The following is a 15,450-nucleotide window of genomic DNA, read 5'->3' on the forward strand; positions in this document are numbered from 1 at the left end:
TCCGGATCTAACATATCCAAATCATCCAGACCTTCCTCCTCCATGCTAGAGGAGGTCGCAGATGGATGCCAAGGTCTGCCCAAAACGTGCCCCTCATCCGATAAGCCCTCATCATCGGTGTCACCCCCCCCCCCCCCGGAATGGGGTGATCCCAAAAAGGGATCCATCTCCAGGGCAGCAGTGCTGCCATGCTCTCTGGGTATAGCATACTCCCGGCAGGTTATGTGTGCAAGCGTCCGCGCACTCTTACGAAAGGCTTCCCTCAACCTGGTGAAACGTTCTAGGTGCCCGTGTCATGCTTCCTAGAGGAAGAGGGTGAATTGGAGGTACAGGCCTGTGAATCTGGGTCCCCAAAAATCCCAGGAGTGTTGGACACCTGGTCCATTAATCTATCCACCCTATCCTGCAGGGGTGCTAAAGCCTTAGCTACAGCCTGCGAAAGTAGCTTATCCATTCCATACGGAAGTTGGCGTTGAGGGTGCCAGACTTCCTCTGTCCCTAAAGAGGGTGCATAGGCCGGTCCCCAAAGGACTCCTTGTAGGGTGCACTCAGGGACATAAACGCCAACCGAAGAAACTATGGCCCTCATTCCGAGGGGCTTCCCCCCTCCGAAATACCGCTCCGCGGTCGTAAGACCGCAGAAGGTATTCCGAGTTTTCCCCTGGGCTGGCGGGCGGTCTTCACAAGACCGCCCGCCAGCCCAGGGGAAAACTCCCTTCCCACGATGACGCCGGCTCGTAATAGAGCCGGCGGAGTGGGAAGGTGCGACGGGTGCAGTTGCACCCGTCGCGTATTTCAGTCGGCGATGGTTGGGGGGGCAAGAAATCAAAACCCCGAGGGCTGGGTTCGGACAGCCCCACACACGTTGGTAGATTGCAGCGCGCGAAGCACTGAAGCGATCTGACCTATTGTAGTACAGCGCACAAGTGCGCCACTAGCGGTGCAAAAGGACACTGCACCACACGCTCGGGCCACAGCCTACCGCGCGTATGCTGAGAGAAATGACAGGAATGCCAAGAATGTCAATAGCGTGACACCAGCACAATACAAAAAACAAGGAAAATAACAAGGCAATAAGCGTTTGCGCCGCAAGGCAATCCCCGACAACCCCCGTGAAGAACGAGAAAGAGCGAGGACTTAACTGACAGGCAGCAGTGAAGAAAGAGGAAGGACTGCTCCCGTCTACCATTTATATGGACATTGATACGGACAGTGGATTGGTTTATTGGTTGTCATGGTTACGTGCTTATCCTCATGGGACTTGAAGTTTTGAATGTTTATTATTGTTGAACTTTGAACTTGCTGATTATAATAAAGTGAAGAAAGGACTGCATAATCCTCGTTTCCGGTCCTGAAATAGAATTTGGTGTGCTTTTTAATTTCCAGTTGTCCCTGTTTGATGCAAAAAAATGCAAGTAAGGGGAAAGCACAAGTTGATTAGGGGACTGACAATATATTTCTAAGGGAGGTACACGATAGTCATCTAGCCTGTCTCTTGTTTTAAAGATACTCGTTCATTTTTCACATTAGCAGGGTAAAAGTGTTCCCTAGAGCAGGGATTATAAAGAAGCTATGACATATGACTAGGTTTGCAACTTTCAACCCCTACTCACTCCTGATCTGTAAAGTTTGCCCTCTTCCTCTTCTCCATTGCTGCTCTCTGAAATGCTATTAATGCTATTAGGGACCTATACCCTGATTTAGAGTTTGTCAGATGGTATACTCTGTCACAAACATGAGGACTGTCCCGCCCGCTGTACAAGTGCATTATCTCCTATGCTTTGGCACTTGTAAAATGGCAGATGGATAGCCGTCATGTTTCTGACCGAGTATCACATCAGTCAAACTCTAAACCACTTTATTACTGTCCCAAGCAAGTTAAATACATCTCAGGATGGAAAAGAAGATGGAGAAATTCAAAGTAGTAAACAGTAAATATTTCCTCTATTTTTAGAACTATTAAACATAGCAATGCCATCCAACATTTTTACCACTTAAAATATTTTAGAACTCATCTAAAGTTCAGTCATAACTTCATCAGCTTTGAATTAATTAGAAGGGGTCCGTCAACATCCAATCGCCGAAGAACAGCAGTCTCTGGTTAACCTATTTTTAAACTCGATTTTTTTACTTCAAGCTATGCTACCTGAAGAGAATCGTTTACTCATCCCTGAATTTAATTCTAGACTTGTAAGAAAAGAGTGAACAGTACACTTCTTGCTGTCACTATGAGATGGAAGGTCATCTTTTTGCTTTGGTGACAATTCTGGTTTGTCTTAGTTTATACTGCCTGAAATCTATCAATTTCCTTTTGATATTAATCAAATTTCAGTAAATGAGCCTTTCACCATGTACAACTTGAGCTGTTGTACCACACGTTTTTTTTTGTTTTTTTTTTTGCAAAAATGGCTGGAGCTGGCATTGGCAAATTATTTAACTGTGAGATCTAATTTGTTTGCCTGATCTCTTAAGCTGTGGTTCTGTCTCCGCAGGAGCTACATGCAGCTGAGGTCCGCAAGAACAAGGAGCAGAGGGAGGATATCTCTGGTTAAATGCAGTTTCGACACAGTCAGTGCCAGAAGAACGAAGACTGCAGGAGCAACAACTACCATGAAGATGAAACAAACATGTCTCTCTTTCGTTCCCCTATATGCAAGTTTTGATCATTCTACCCTGGAATTTTCAACCTGTGACCCCTTCCTGTACTCATTTTCCAATCTGCTTCCCCCAGTTCTGTACCTCTTGCTCTTCATCCTTCTGTCTAAGCACCCTACACACATTGCGCCTGGGGCATCTCAGCTGCCCTGCACACTGGATATTAGCAACTCATATCCTCCGCCTTAGAATCCTCCATGGAGGTAGTCAGCATCTCTTTATTTTTTACATGTGAACAATCGACAAATAGAAATACAATGTTAATAAATTCAACCTCCACATTTTACGTAGATAAGTTGATTTTTTTACATGCTGGATGAACTGTGAAATGGTTGGCTGGGTGCAGCGGGAAATGGGTATTTAGAGAGAAGGTATTCTAAAATACAACGAAACAACAATATTTTGCACTCCAGCATCAAAATCAATCATGGGTAAACTTGTTTCTTGGTCTCTCTTGGATAGACGTCATCAACACCAGACCCCACATTATTGTTCTATATCGTATGGTTATGTCACAAGTTTGCATATGCCTTGTGGTACTAGATGTGTTGTTTTTACAAGGGGCGTCTTTAATGCGCAACACTCTATTTGTGTTTTTTTATGGTAAATTGAAATATGTTGATCGCGCCATAACATTTCATGCCCAATTTCCACTTAGGTTTTACATTGACTCCAAGTTCTGTCTTTCCCAAGTTTCAGTTGCAGCAATACTTGTTTGAGAGCATATCGCTAGTGGTTTGTTAGTACTGCAAGCTAACTAGCTTAAACACATTAAAAGAAGCACTGCAAAATAGCAGCAAAGAATGGATTTTTCTTTCCACCTTAAACACATGTGAATTTCCATCATAAAGGCGTTCCATAGAACAGGAGGCTGTAAAGTAAGGAAAGGCTGTTCTCTAGGAGCACAAAGACTTGGTTGATCATCAATATTAACTGATTATCATTCCGAATCTTCCTCAAACAAAGCATGATAGCTTGAACTAAAGGAACTCAGGTTTATGGTGTAGACAGTCTGAGAGGGAAAACATAGCACCATAAAGTGAATACAGGTTGCTTGGGAAGCTAATGGACATCAGAGTAAAGGAGTGATCCTGCCCATTCCTGGAGAATCCAGGAACAGCGGTTGAGTTCTGTAACATCAGTAGTCTTTCACACGGATAGGCAAAAGCTGCAAGGTACAGGAAATTCCCATAATCCAAACATTGAGAAATTTTGGGGGGATTACCAATTGTAATCACATCATAGCAAAGGAAAACAACGTAATGGAATATCTGTTCCATGTGGCCACCAAGATTCCTGTCTAGCTTGAGTCTAGGTGCTTTCTTCGGGCTTGAGTTGGACTGATGAGGCTGGCTTAGAGCAGAACCGTATTTTTGATGGGCAGGACTCGAGGATCCTTAAATATTGGCTGCCCTGAATCCCATAAACTGCATCTTGGAAGGGTACTAGGTGCCCATTCTGCTTAATATTCTCACAAGAATGGGTCACCAATGCTTTCAGACCACCACCCAGAAAGATAAAGTTCAGACTGTCATCACTGTAGTTGTACAATTAGCTATCAAATGTCAGGATGCTCTGAGCAAGAGCACTCCGAGGAGAGATTTAACAGAACTCAGAATTTTTTTTGCATTGTTTGTAACAGAAGAAACCCAATAGTACATATTTTACACCCAAGGGTGAAAATATGTCAGAGAGACTGCCATTTTTACTTCCTTTGGCACTCAAGGAATCTCAAAAAGATGTGGATGTGCAACAAATATTATGCAGCTATTCAGTCCTACTGGCAGACATATAAGGACCATGTCAAAGACACATCCAACATCAGTAATTGCCTGTGGATTAACAAGGACTATAACTAAAACACATAAAGCACCACCAAAAGGTCTTATCCTACCCACCCACAAAGCCCGGACACCAGAGGAACTGCTGAAGTTGTTGTCATATCACTTTACCTACATTTTTTGACATACTCAAAACCTGTGAGACGTTCTCGCAACCTCAACACCCCCCATACTCTTGTACCCTTAGAACCCCCGAGCCACAATTTTTTAATCCCTAAATCCAAACATTTAGCAATACCTAGGAACACCACCACCAACAATGCAGGACTTAGGATGCAGTTCCAACTGCAGCAAAAACAGAAGCAGAAATGTTAAGGAGCAGTGAGTTGCTTCACTAATTCACTTTTATGGGGCCCTAATTGCAATGAGCAGAACAATTTGAAAGAGTTTTGGCTGAGCCCTCTCTCCTGGGCATGTTCCGTATGTATGTCATCCTGTCAATCATTAGCTTTATATATAGAAAGAAAAGACATCTATTAATTGATGACATGATAACTTATTAGTAATCTGCGTTACTCTTAGTCATTCATATCTTAGTCACTACTTGTTAGTCAATCCCACCTCTAAAGGCAGAAGAAACTAGTAGAATGCTAGTCCAACCCACTCTAGACTGGATGCCATAAAAGACCAAGCATTCTCATCATCTGCTTATCACTTTAAGCCCTGTCTAAGGCCTAATAGAGAGGTAGAGCAGACGAGCTGTGATAAGTGGGACGAGGACAAGTAGGACAAAGAGTATGTATGATTGATTACTAGTAAGTAAGTGGGGTATTACCTCTACATCCCTTGTCCTCATCCCAGTTATTACTTGGAAGGTACACCAAATCCCAATAACCTTGGACAAAAAAAGCAAATAATCAGCCAAATGAAGATCATGATATTTGAATGCAAAAACGTAAAGAAAATATAGCAGAAAAATAAAGCAAACCTAAATCAAGATACAACACCTAAATTCTGCTTTAACAGATGTGAAAACTCCGGAACCAAAATTCTCTGCATCATTCAGGCTTCCCTGCAATCAGTAATGTTTAATCTTTCTTTTTTATTATAAGCATACAATACAAAAGCGGAAATGGCATCATAATTCCAAAATTTAGGAAGGGTTAAGAAACAGTGAAATTAATTTCCAAATAACGATTCAGTACATTAGATATTGCCTCACTTTTCCCCAACTGATGCTCATGTTCATACACCTGTACAAATTCCCTCCACCATTCCTCACAAGTAGGTGCGAGTTCTTATTTCCACTTCCTAGCAATTATTAACCAGGAGAAGATTATTGCATAAAAAAACAATCTTCTGATCTGCTGCCTAGCACAATCATCCGAGTAACAGTAACCATAGAGAGTTGTATAAGTTCAATTCTGTGCAATGTAGAGGTCCAAAATTCATTTAAACGGGGGAAATTACCAAACATATGTATAGTATCTGCAGCCTCCAACCAGTAGTGTGCACTGCGGTAGGGTGTTTTATACTATTTATTAAGCTTGAGGGGTGTAAAGAAGAAGTCAAACATATTACCATAAACCTGACATTGAAATCTAGTTGCACCGATGACCTTACAGAAGCAAGTAAAGCTATGAGAAAGTTCTTGACTTGTAGTTGCTACCCCTAAAAAGGTGGACCATCTATTTACTAATAGTTCAAGATCATCGGTTTGATATTGCATCAGGTCAGAGTATTTTAGCAAAATAGTAGAGCGGTTCAAGCTAAAAAACACCCTTGCAAACTCATGTTATCTTAACATAGTTTTTCAGGAGGAACACTATAATTTGTACATTTTTAAAGAAATCATTACGGTGTGGGCATAACTCAGCTTGTAAGTCTGAGAAAGATTTTAGCCCAATATTGTCAAAGAGATCTCCCCAAAAAATAATCCCCGGTAACAAATTGCAAAATAAAATAAGGGGATGTAAAGATTTCAGGGAGTTTGGGATTATTAAGTAGCATTGTGTAAGCATAAAGGCCGGGAATCTGCAGAGATCGTTTGATGTTCCAGATCTTATTCAAAACTCCACTGGTTTTTAGTCTGATCTTCTTGATGAATTTACTATTTTTAAATTTAGCACCCTCATAGCTTAGGCTATTGTTCAAGGATGTTATACGTAGCCAGTTTGTAGTCTTTTCCTTGCAGAAGTTTAATGCCGTTGCCAAGGCTTGCCCGGTAGTATATGCGCCAACCTGGGAGGTTCCAGCCCCCTCTGGTTATGGGGAGTTTTAGAAATGAAATAAATCTACTTCTAATTTTTCCTTTCCAAATACATTTGGATATGATAGCATCCAATTGTCAGAAATAACTATTGGGCACATATGACGGTAGAGCGCAGAAGTAATATAAAACTTATGGAATAACGTCCATTTTAATCAAATTGAATTGTCCAGTTAGAGACTGGGAGGTGCATCCATTTAGCCAATAAGGCCCTGATCTTTTGTAGTATACGTACATAGTTCTGCTCAAAGCAAAGGCCTATTGTTGGTGCTAAAGTTCTTCCTAAATATCTAGTTTTTGAGGTTCCACATGCATCTGTACAGGCAGCCTCTCCAGTAACAATAATTTGCATTTAATGGGATTTAGTTTATAGCCTGAAATCTTACCAAATTCCCACACCTCCTGCTCCATAATGTTCAATGTGAGGGTATTTCGGTGCGAGAAAACCAAAATATCATTAGCACAGACCGTAAAAGAAGATGTGATTGATAAATTAGGATTAATAGATATCTGTTTCAGCAAACTCCTAATGTAAGGTTCCATATATAAAGCATGCAGGGCCGGAGATAATGGACAACTCTGTCTAGTGCCAAGAGTAATTGCTAAATTGGAGTAAGTCCTTGCTGTATATGTAATTTTGCTCTGGGCACTTGGTAAATTGCCTGTATGAGATTGATGAACCCAGGACTGATACTAAATTCCTTCAGCAATTCCTGCAAGAATCACCAAGAAATCTTATCAAATGCATTCTCAGCATCTAACAGAGTAACTGTTACGACCTTCTTTCGTGAGAATTGCGTTGCAAATTTCATTGTCATTGTAATCTACTTTAGGCATAGCAATTTTTTAGATAATCCTGTATAGCAGTACTATTGTTATTGAAACTTTCTTGGTACAGTGGCAAAGTAATATTGTTCAAGTTATTTATCGTCCATTATTTTCTAAAGTCCCTCCTTGCATCTCTAATTTGGGTAATTGTAGGCTTCTGGGTATCACATCGAGTTATATAGGATAATAGTTTACCTCATTTGTTCCCAATTTCGCACATTTTTAATCGAGATCAAAAGGCTCTTTTTTAGTCCTCGCTGTTAATATTGCAGCAATGTGCCCACGTAAACCCATTCTTTTAAGTCTAATTGATTACAAAATACCTTTTCCTCCCATTTTTCTGCCTTTTGAATCTGGGAACACAAAAGACTGCACAATATCTATTTAATGTAGTCACCCCGTTGTAGAATGTGTTTAGGGCAATAGGAGTGATATTGCTTTTGTATAAGAACACTGGTGTAGGAGGCTGGCCTGGCTTGTAGTGGGTACCAAAGGTACTTACACCTTGTGCCAGGTCCAGTTATCTCTTATTAGTAGACAAGAGGTATTTCTAACAGCTTAGACTGATAGACGGTAGCTATGGCAAAGCAGCTTAGGCTGAACTAGGAGACATGCAAAGCTCCTACTATACCACTTATATCATATGCACAATATCATAAGAAAACACAATACACAGAGTTACTAAAAATAAAGGTACTTTATTTTTATGACAATATGTCACAAGTATCTCAGTGAGTACCCTCAGTAAGAAGGTAAGTAATATACACAAGTTATATGTACACAAACCAAAATTAGGTAAGTAATAGCAAGAAAAGTAATGCAAACAGTGTAGAATTACAATAGGTTGCAACAGGCAAGCATAGGTATAGGGGCAACACAAACCATATACTCCAAAAGTGGAATGCGAATCACAATTGGACCCCAGACCTATGTGAGCTTGTAGAGGGTCACTGGGACTGTAAGAAAACAGTCAGGGTGTCCAAGATACCCCACCCCAAGACCCTGAAAAGTAGGAGTAAAGTGCACCTACTACCCCAAAAGAGCACAATAGTCGTGATAGGGGGATTCTGCAGGAAGAACAAACACCAGCAGTGCACTGACAATGGATTTCCGGATCTGAGGACCTGCAAGGCAAAGGGACCAAGTCCAATAGTCGCGACAGTGTCCGGGGTGGGCAGGAGCCCATGAAGGTCCAAGGAAGCTGCCTCCGGATGGAAGAAGCTTGGAGTTCTGCAAGAAAGAAGAGGACGAGGAACTTCTCCTTTAGAAGACAGATGTCCCACGTCGCGATGAAGCTTGCAGAGGTGAAATACCGCAAGCAAGCCTTGCTAGTTGCAAGGGTCGGGGTAGAGGTTTTTTGGGTGCTGCTGAGGACCAGGAAGGACCAGGATGTCGCCTTTTGGAGGAGGAGACAGAGGGGGCACTCAGCAACTCAGAGAGCCCTCACAGAAGCAGGCAGCACCCGCAGAAGTACCCCAACAGGCACTTAGAAGAATAGTGAACCAGAGTCCACGCGAAGTTACAAAAGGGGGTCCCATGTGGTCGGAGGCTAACTCCGAGGCTTGTGCACTCCAGGACGGAGTGCTGGGGACCCAGGCTAGGCTGTGCACAAAGGAAATCCTGGAAGAGTGCACAGGAGCCGTAGCAGCGCAAATCACACGGTACACAGCTTTGCAGTCTAGCGTGGGAAGGCAAGGACTTACCTCCACCAAACTTGGACTGAAGAGTCACTGGACTGTGGGAGTCACTTGGACAGAGTTGCTGTGTTCCAGGGACCACGCTCGTCAGGATGAGAGGGGAACCAGAGGACCAGTGATGCAGTCTTTTGGTGCCTGCGTTAGGAGGGGTAAGATTCTGTCGACCCACGGGAGATTTCTTCGGAGCTTCTGGTGCAGGGTGAAGGCAGGCTACCCCCAGAGCATGCACCACCTAGAAACAGTTGAGAAAGCCGGCAGGATTAGGCGCTACAATGTTGCTGGTAGTCATTTTGCTACTTTGTTGCGGTTTTGAGGCGTCCTGGAGCAGTCAGCGTTCGATCCTTGGTAGAATGTGAAGAGAGAGATGCAGAGGAACTCTGGTGAGCTCTTGCATTCGTTATCTGAAGAATTCCCCAAAGCAGAGACCCTAAATAGCCAGAAAAGGAGGTTTGGATACCAAGTTAGGAGGATTGGCTACCAAGAGAGGTAAGAGCCTATCAGAAGGAGCCTCTGACGTCACCTGCTGGCACTGGCCACTCAGAGCAGTCCAGTGTGCCCCCAACACCTCTGTTTCCAAGATGGCAGAGGTCTGGGAAACACTGGAGGAGCTCTGGGCACCTCCCCTGGGAGGTACTGGTCAGGTGAGTGGTCACTCCCCTTTCCTTTGTCCAGTTTCGCGCCAGAGCAGGACTGGGGGATCCCTGAACCTATGTAGACTGGCTTATGCATAGATGGGCACCATCTGTGCCCATCAAAGCATTTCCAGAGGCTGGGGGAGGCTACTCCTCCCAGCCCTTCACACCTATTTCCAAAGGGAGAGAGTGTAACACCCTCTCTCAGAGGAAACCCTTTGTTCTGCCTTCCTGGGCCAGGGCTGCCTGGACCCCAGGAGGGCAGAAACCTGTCTGAGGGGTTGGCAGCAGCTGCAGTGGAGACCCCGGAATGGCATTTTGGCAGTACCCGGGTTCTGTTCTAGAGACCCGGGGGATCATGGAATTGTCCCCCCAATACCAGAATGGTATTGGGGTGACAAATCCATGATCTTAGACATGTTACATGGCCATGTTCGGAGTTACCATTGTGACGCTATACATAGGTAGTGACCTATGTATAGTGCACGCGTGTAATGGTGTCCCCGCACTCACAAAGTCCGGGGAATTTGCCCTGAACGATGTGGGGGCACCTTGGCTAGTGCCAGGGTGCCCACACACTAAGTAACTTTGCACCCAACCTTCACCAGGTGAAGGTTACACATATAGGTGACTTATAAGTTACTTATGTGCAGTGGTAAATGGCTGTGAAATAACGTGGACGTTATTTCACGCAGGCTGCAGTGGCAGGCCTGTGTAAGAATTGTCAGAGCTCCCTATGGGCGGCAAAAGAAATGCTGCAGCCCATAGGGATCTCCTGGAACCCCAATACCCTGGGTACCTCAGTACCATATACAAGGGAATTATATGGGTGTGCCAGTATGCCATTGTGAATTGGTAAATTTAGTCACCAGCCTGCAGTGACACATTTGGAAAGCAGAGAGAGCATAACCACTGAGGTTCTGGTTAGCAGAGCCTCAGTGAGACAGTTAGTCACCACACAGGGAACACATACAGGGCACATACTATGAGCACTGGGGCCCTGCCTGGCAGGGTCCCAGTGACACAAAGACTAAAACAACATACATACAGTGAAATATGGGGGTAACATGCCAGGCAAGACGGTACTTTTTATACAACTGGCTCCAACATAAGTGATAAAGTTGATTGGTTGCAGTACAGAAGATGTTGCATTTCCACTATACATGTGGAAGTGTGAGCAAAGGATTAGTCAAACAGATATCAATCAGGGATATTGGCTATGCGGTATAGAGTAAAAAGTATACTTCTGAGTATAGGGACTGATGCTTTTCCAAGCATCCACTAACACCAGCGTTTCCATCATACTAATAACACTGGTTCAAGCTCCTTTCACACATCCTGTAAAACCGGGGTTGCTAGCATCCATTTTGGGATTTAATATATACTCAAAAGCGCCTTTAATAATAACAGGTATGGGGTACCAACTTGATTACAACATAATTTGAGCAAAAGTTGTGGGTTCTTGTAGTTAGGTGCATATAAATTAACCAAGACAAACTGATTTTTGTTATTGATATTAACTATCTCCGCTATTACCCATCTGCCAGCAGAGTTGGTCCTGGTATTTAACATTTTGAATGCTTTCTTTAAGTGAATATTACTATGAAAACCATTCTTTGTTGCGTGATATATGTGGCGCTAAATACATCATACATTCTTATTATTCTGAGCCACTGGCTCATTTTTAGATAGCTAATTGATTGTAGCAACATTGACTTTTACTGCTCCTATTTTCATATTTTGGATCCAGTGTACCACCCTTCTCCCCCTTCCTCCCCCTTCCCTTCCTTTCCCTCCCTCTCTCTCCCTCTCTTTCAACACCACCACCCACCCGCCAGCCCCCATCCCAACCCTGGTTTGGCACCACCAGGGGGTGGAGAACCCAACCTCTGCTTAGGTGCAAGCCTTAACATCTGGGCAGTATTTACGAGTGGGTCATACCCCATTCCCATTAACAATTTGATAGCTATCTTATTGGCCTTACAGACTGTCAGTCAAAGTTTGTAGTCCATTTGATTCCTAAACATTGTTAATATTTGTCATCCAAAACTGTCAAGCCAACAGGGGGTCAGAGATTTTTAGTGAGACACCCCGTACAAAGGACACTGGTATAGATAAAGCTTTACATTTTGAGATGAGGGTTCTCATTTCCTTGACACTAAAGGCAGTTTCCCATGCGAAATCTTGGAAAATGAAGAATGAGTAGCCCTCCTGTTTAATGAATCTCCTATGCTAATTAGCAACGTTAAGGCTCTTTCCTCTACATTAAAATCTTGAAAGTAAGCAATAATACTGCAGGGCTTAGTTTCTGGTTTTGGTGGACCTGCGAGTACTCGATGTGCTCGGGCAATAGAAAGTAGTGAAGAGGTGCCTTCGCTAGCTTCTGTTTTATCTCCAACCACATAAGAAGAGATTGCCTTAGAAACCTGGTCAATTATATCAGTAAATGCCCCCTCTGCCCCTTCAAGTACTCCAGCTATTGGAAGGTTGGATCTGCGTGAGCAGTATTCCAAGTCTTTACGGTGAGCAATATGGCGGCATTGAGCGGCAGGGAGCTCTGATTGAGTTCCTGAGTGGAAACACCATCTTCTCAGTATCCCACTAATGTGAGTGCCAGAAAGCTACCTGTAACCTACGGAATGGTGAATCTTTGTTCAAACCTCATCTTGACTCCTTGCATTTCCTTGGCTAAGTTGTACTCTTTGAGTGCTGACCTGACAGACGAAGCGGGTGGACTTCGCTAGGGGACTCTGCAGCTTGGCCGGATTTGCTGGGTGGGGTCATTAGTCAACTCTACGGTCCTGCTTCAGCTGCAGTGAATTGCCTTGAGGAGGGGCTGCACAAGACGGTAAGCATGCTACTCAATGCTGAAAGCTGCACAGGAGGGGTTTGGAGGCAGTGGGAGCTTCTGACCCTGGTGTACATTGTCTTTCAAGCCCAGCTGTACTGCCGTTGTGAGCCTGCGGGGTTTGGTTGGAATGAGGGGCAAAACAATGGGAACCTTGCTGCTTCACTCTACCACCAATACAAGTTATTGCTATATGCTCTCCTGAACTCACTCCCAAGGGCCCTCCTACCTCAGGAGGTGAGGAATCAGAAAAGAATTCCACAAGCTCCTCCACTGCTGCCTCTACAAGAACAATGTTTAAAACTATTCTAAATTAGGTTTTCCAGATTAAAGCAAATCAAATCACATAGTTTGACATTTTGAAGGACTAACCCAACATGTTGTATAAATCAAGGAACAAATGTCTGCTTTTGTGGAAAACGACAAAGATATCAAAGCTAAGATTTCATGCCTGGAGAGTGCTTCTCTAGAGCACCAACAGAAACAAAAATCCCTGGGCCCTTCAATTAAATATCTAACACATAAATGTGAAAACCCACTCACAACAATGTTTAATGAAGGTATGTTTAGGTGTCTAGTTACCAGCTCTACATTTTTCTCTCAAAGAGGCTCCTCGATATCCTGCGGAAGAGGCAGGCCCTCATCTTGTAGATCATCTTTGAATTTTCCCTGAGAAAGGTAGAACTTGTCCTGAATAGGCTATACCAGTAGTGGACTTCATCCATCTGCCTATGGTCATTGACAGTGCTTTCTTACGTTGACCAGGGCAATGACAATTAGTAAACTGCCTAAAATAGTGAAGGAATTTCTAAAGGAGATGGGCTTATCAAATAAACAATAGTGCTCTTTTAGCATCAAATAAAAGTAGTAATTCTTCTTCCTCAAAGAAAGCTGAGTGGAAAAAAGCAGGGAATATTACATTTTGAGAGGTATGCAAAGAATGAATTTTAGGAAGAAAAGAAGGATCAGGCTTAAGGATCACACCACACCATTTTCAGAAAAATATCAGAAAAGGAGGCTGGGATAAAGGAGTAGACTAATCCCAGGTGAAATAATGTCTACAAAAAAAAATACCTCATAAGTTAGGAATTTCAAATCAGCAGAAATTAATGCCTCAATGAATTGAAACTGTAGGACTCTAAGCACTAAAAGAGGACCTCTGGGTCGGGACATATATAACGAGTGCTAGGCATGGACAAGAAAACGCTCTTGAACAACCAGACAACAATACATCAATTTCTTTCAAGCTTCCTGGATGCCTCTAGAGTAGCCCAATGAGATCTTAAAGAAAGCAATGATATATTTAACAGAAAACATCACATAGACATTTCAGTACACAAGGAAGAGAACAGATGACAGAGGTTAAGGAATGATCCATGTTAGAAATGGGGTCTCTAGTTGGCAGTCGGTTTGAACCTTGTCCAAGTAGGGACCCTCACTCTAGTCAGGATAAGGGAGATACCCGCTCAGATAACCCCTGCTCACCCCCTTGGTAGCTTGGCACAAGCAGCCAGACTAATCTCAGAAGCAATGTGTAAAGCATTAGCACATAACATAATGCTAATAAATGAAAACACCAGTCTTAAGCATTTTCCAAAATTTTATGTAGTCTGAGAAAGTACGGAGATGATAAGGTAAGTTGTTCCAATATAAAGGGCCCAAATAAGAAAAAGATCTGCCTCTGCATCTTGACAGTCGAATTCAAGGGACTGTGAGGAGAGCTTTATCCATAAATCTTACGTTCCTGACTGGGCAATAGCGTCTGAGCTTCTCTTGTAAATAGCTGCCACCTTTCCCCTTGAATGTGTAGGGCAACACATTTTAAAAATAATTATTTGCCAGTCTGGAGTTCTCAGAAGTGGTATGGAAACAGCGCCAGAAGGGAGACAGAACCTGCAAAGAAGCCATGCTGGTGTATTTTGTACCATTTGTAATTTGGAAATTGATGTCTCATTTGCAGAAGCCAGTAGAGAATTACCATAATCTAGTCTGCTAATTATTAGTGCCTGAACTAGAGTTTTTCTAGCTGAGAGGAAGAAATGGAAAGGCTTTCCTCAACAGGTGCATCATATTGAAGCAGGTACCGCAGGTAAATAGAACCGGTTCTTTCATAGATAAAGATTTGCACTCCAAGATTCTTGACTACCTGCCTAGGAGTGGGCGTAGTACCCAATACAGGAGACCACCCATCAGCCGACCAGAGTTGATGGACCTTACTAAACACCATGAGCTCTGTTGTTTCCACATTTAGCTTTAGGCAGTTGGTTGTTATCCATTCTGAGATTGCTTACATCACTTTGGAGAAGCGTTCTTTAGCTTTGTCCAGATCTTTATCAAAAAGAGATGACAAGCTGAGTGCCATCAGCATAAGATAGTATTTCAAATCCAAAGGATTTGACAATCTTGGCAAGGGGGTCCACATACATGTTAAATAAGTTAGGGTTTAAACATGAGTCATATGGAACCCCCTTGTCACACAGCATGATATGGAACTTAAATGAGTCAAGAGAGATAGTTTACATTCTATCTTCTAAAAAGTCTTGGAACCACTTGTGAGCTGTCTCGTAAATACCTATCTCATGCAGCCTATGCAGCAGCCTAGTGTGAGACACAGTATCAAAAGCTGCGGACAGGTCCAGCAGCACTAACATACTGGTGGAGAAGTGTGGCTCAATGGTTAGAGCGGCAGACCCTGAAGCAGATATCTGGCTCAAGACCAGGGTTCAAGTCCTGCTTCGGC

The 15,450-nt window shown here is 43.2% G+C and overlaps 1 protein-coding gene across 2 annotated transcripts in view; it reads left to right on the top strand.

Annotated features, from left to right (window-relative positions):
* STMN3 (stathmin 3) overlaps positions 1 to 2,936 on the top strand; it is a 75,689-nt gene extending 72,753 nt beyond the window's left edge. For both annotated transcript variants that reach the window (XM_069243281.1, XM_069243279.1), the window contains exon 5: positions 2,493 to 2,936. In XM_069243281.1, the coding sequence (XP_069099382.1) occupies positions 2,493 to 2,552 (60 nt within the window). In that variant the 3' untranslated portion in view covers positions 2,553 to 2,936. The remainder of the gene's footprint in view (positions 1 to 2,492) is intronic.
* The last annotated feature ends 12,514 nt before the right edge of the window (positions 2,937 to 15,450 follow it).

This window comes from Pleurodeles waltl, chromosome 7 (assembly GCF_031143425.1).
Source record: "Pleurodeles waltl isolate 20211129_DDA chromosome 7, aPleWal1.hap1.20221129, whole genome shotgun sequence".
NCBI lineage: Eukaryota > Metazoa > Chordata > Amphibia > Caudata > Salamandridae > Pleurodeles > Pleurodeles waltl.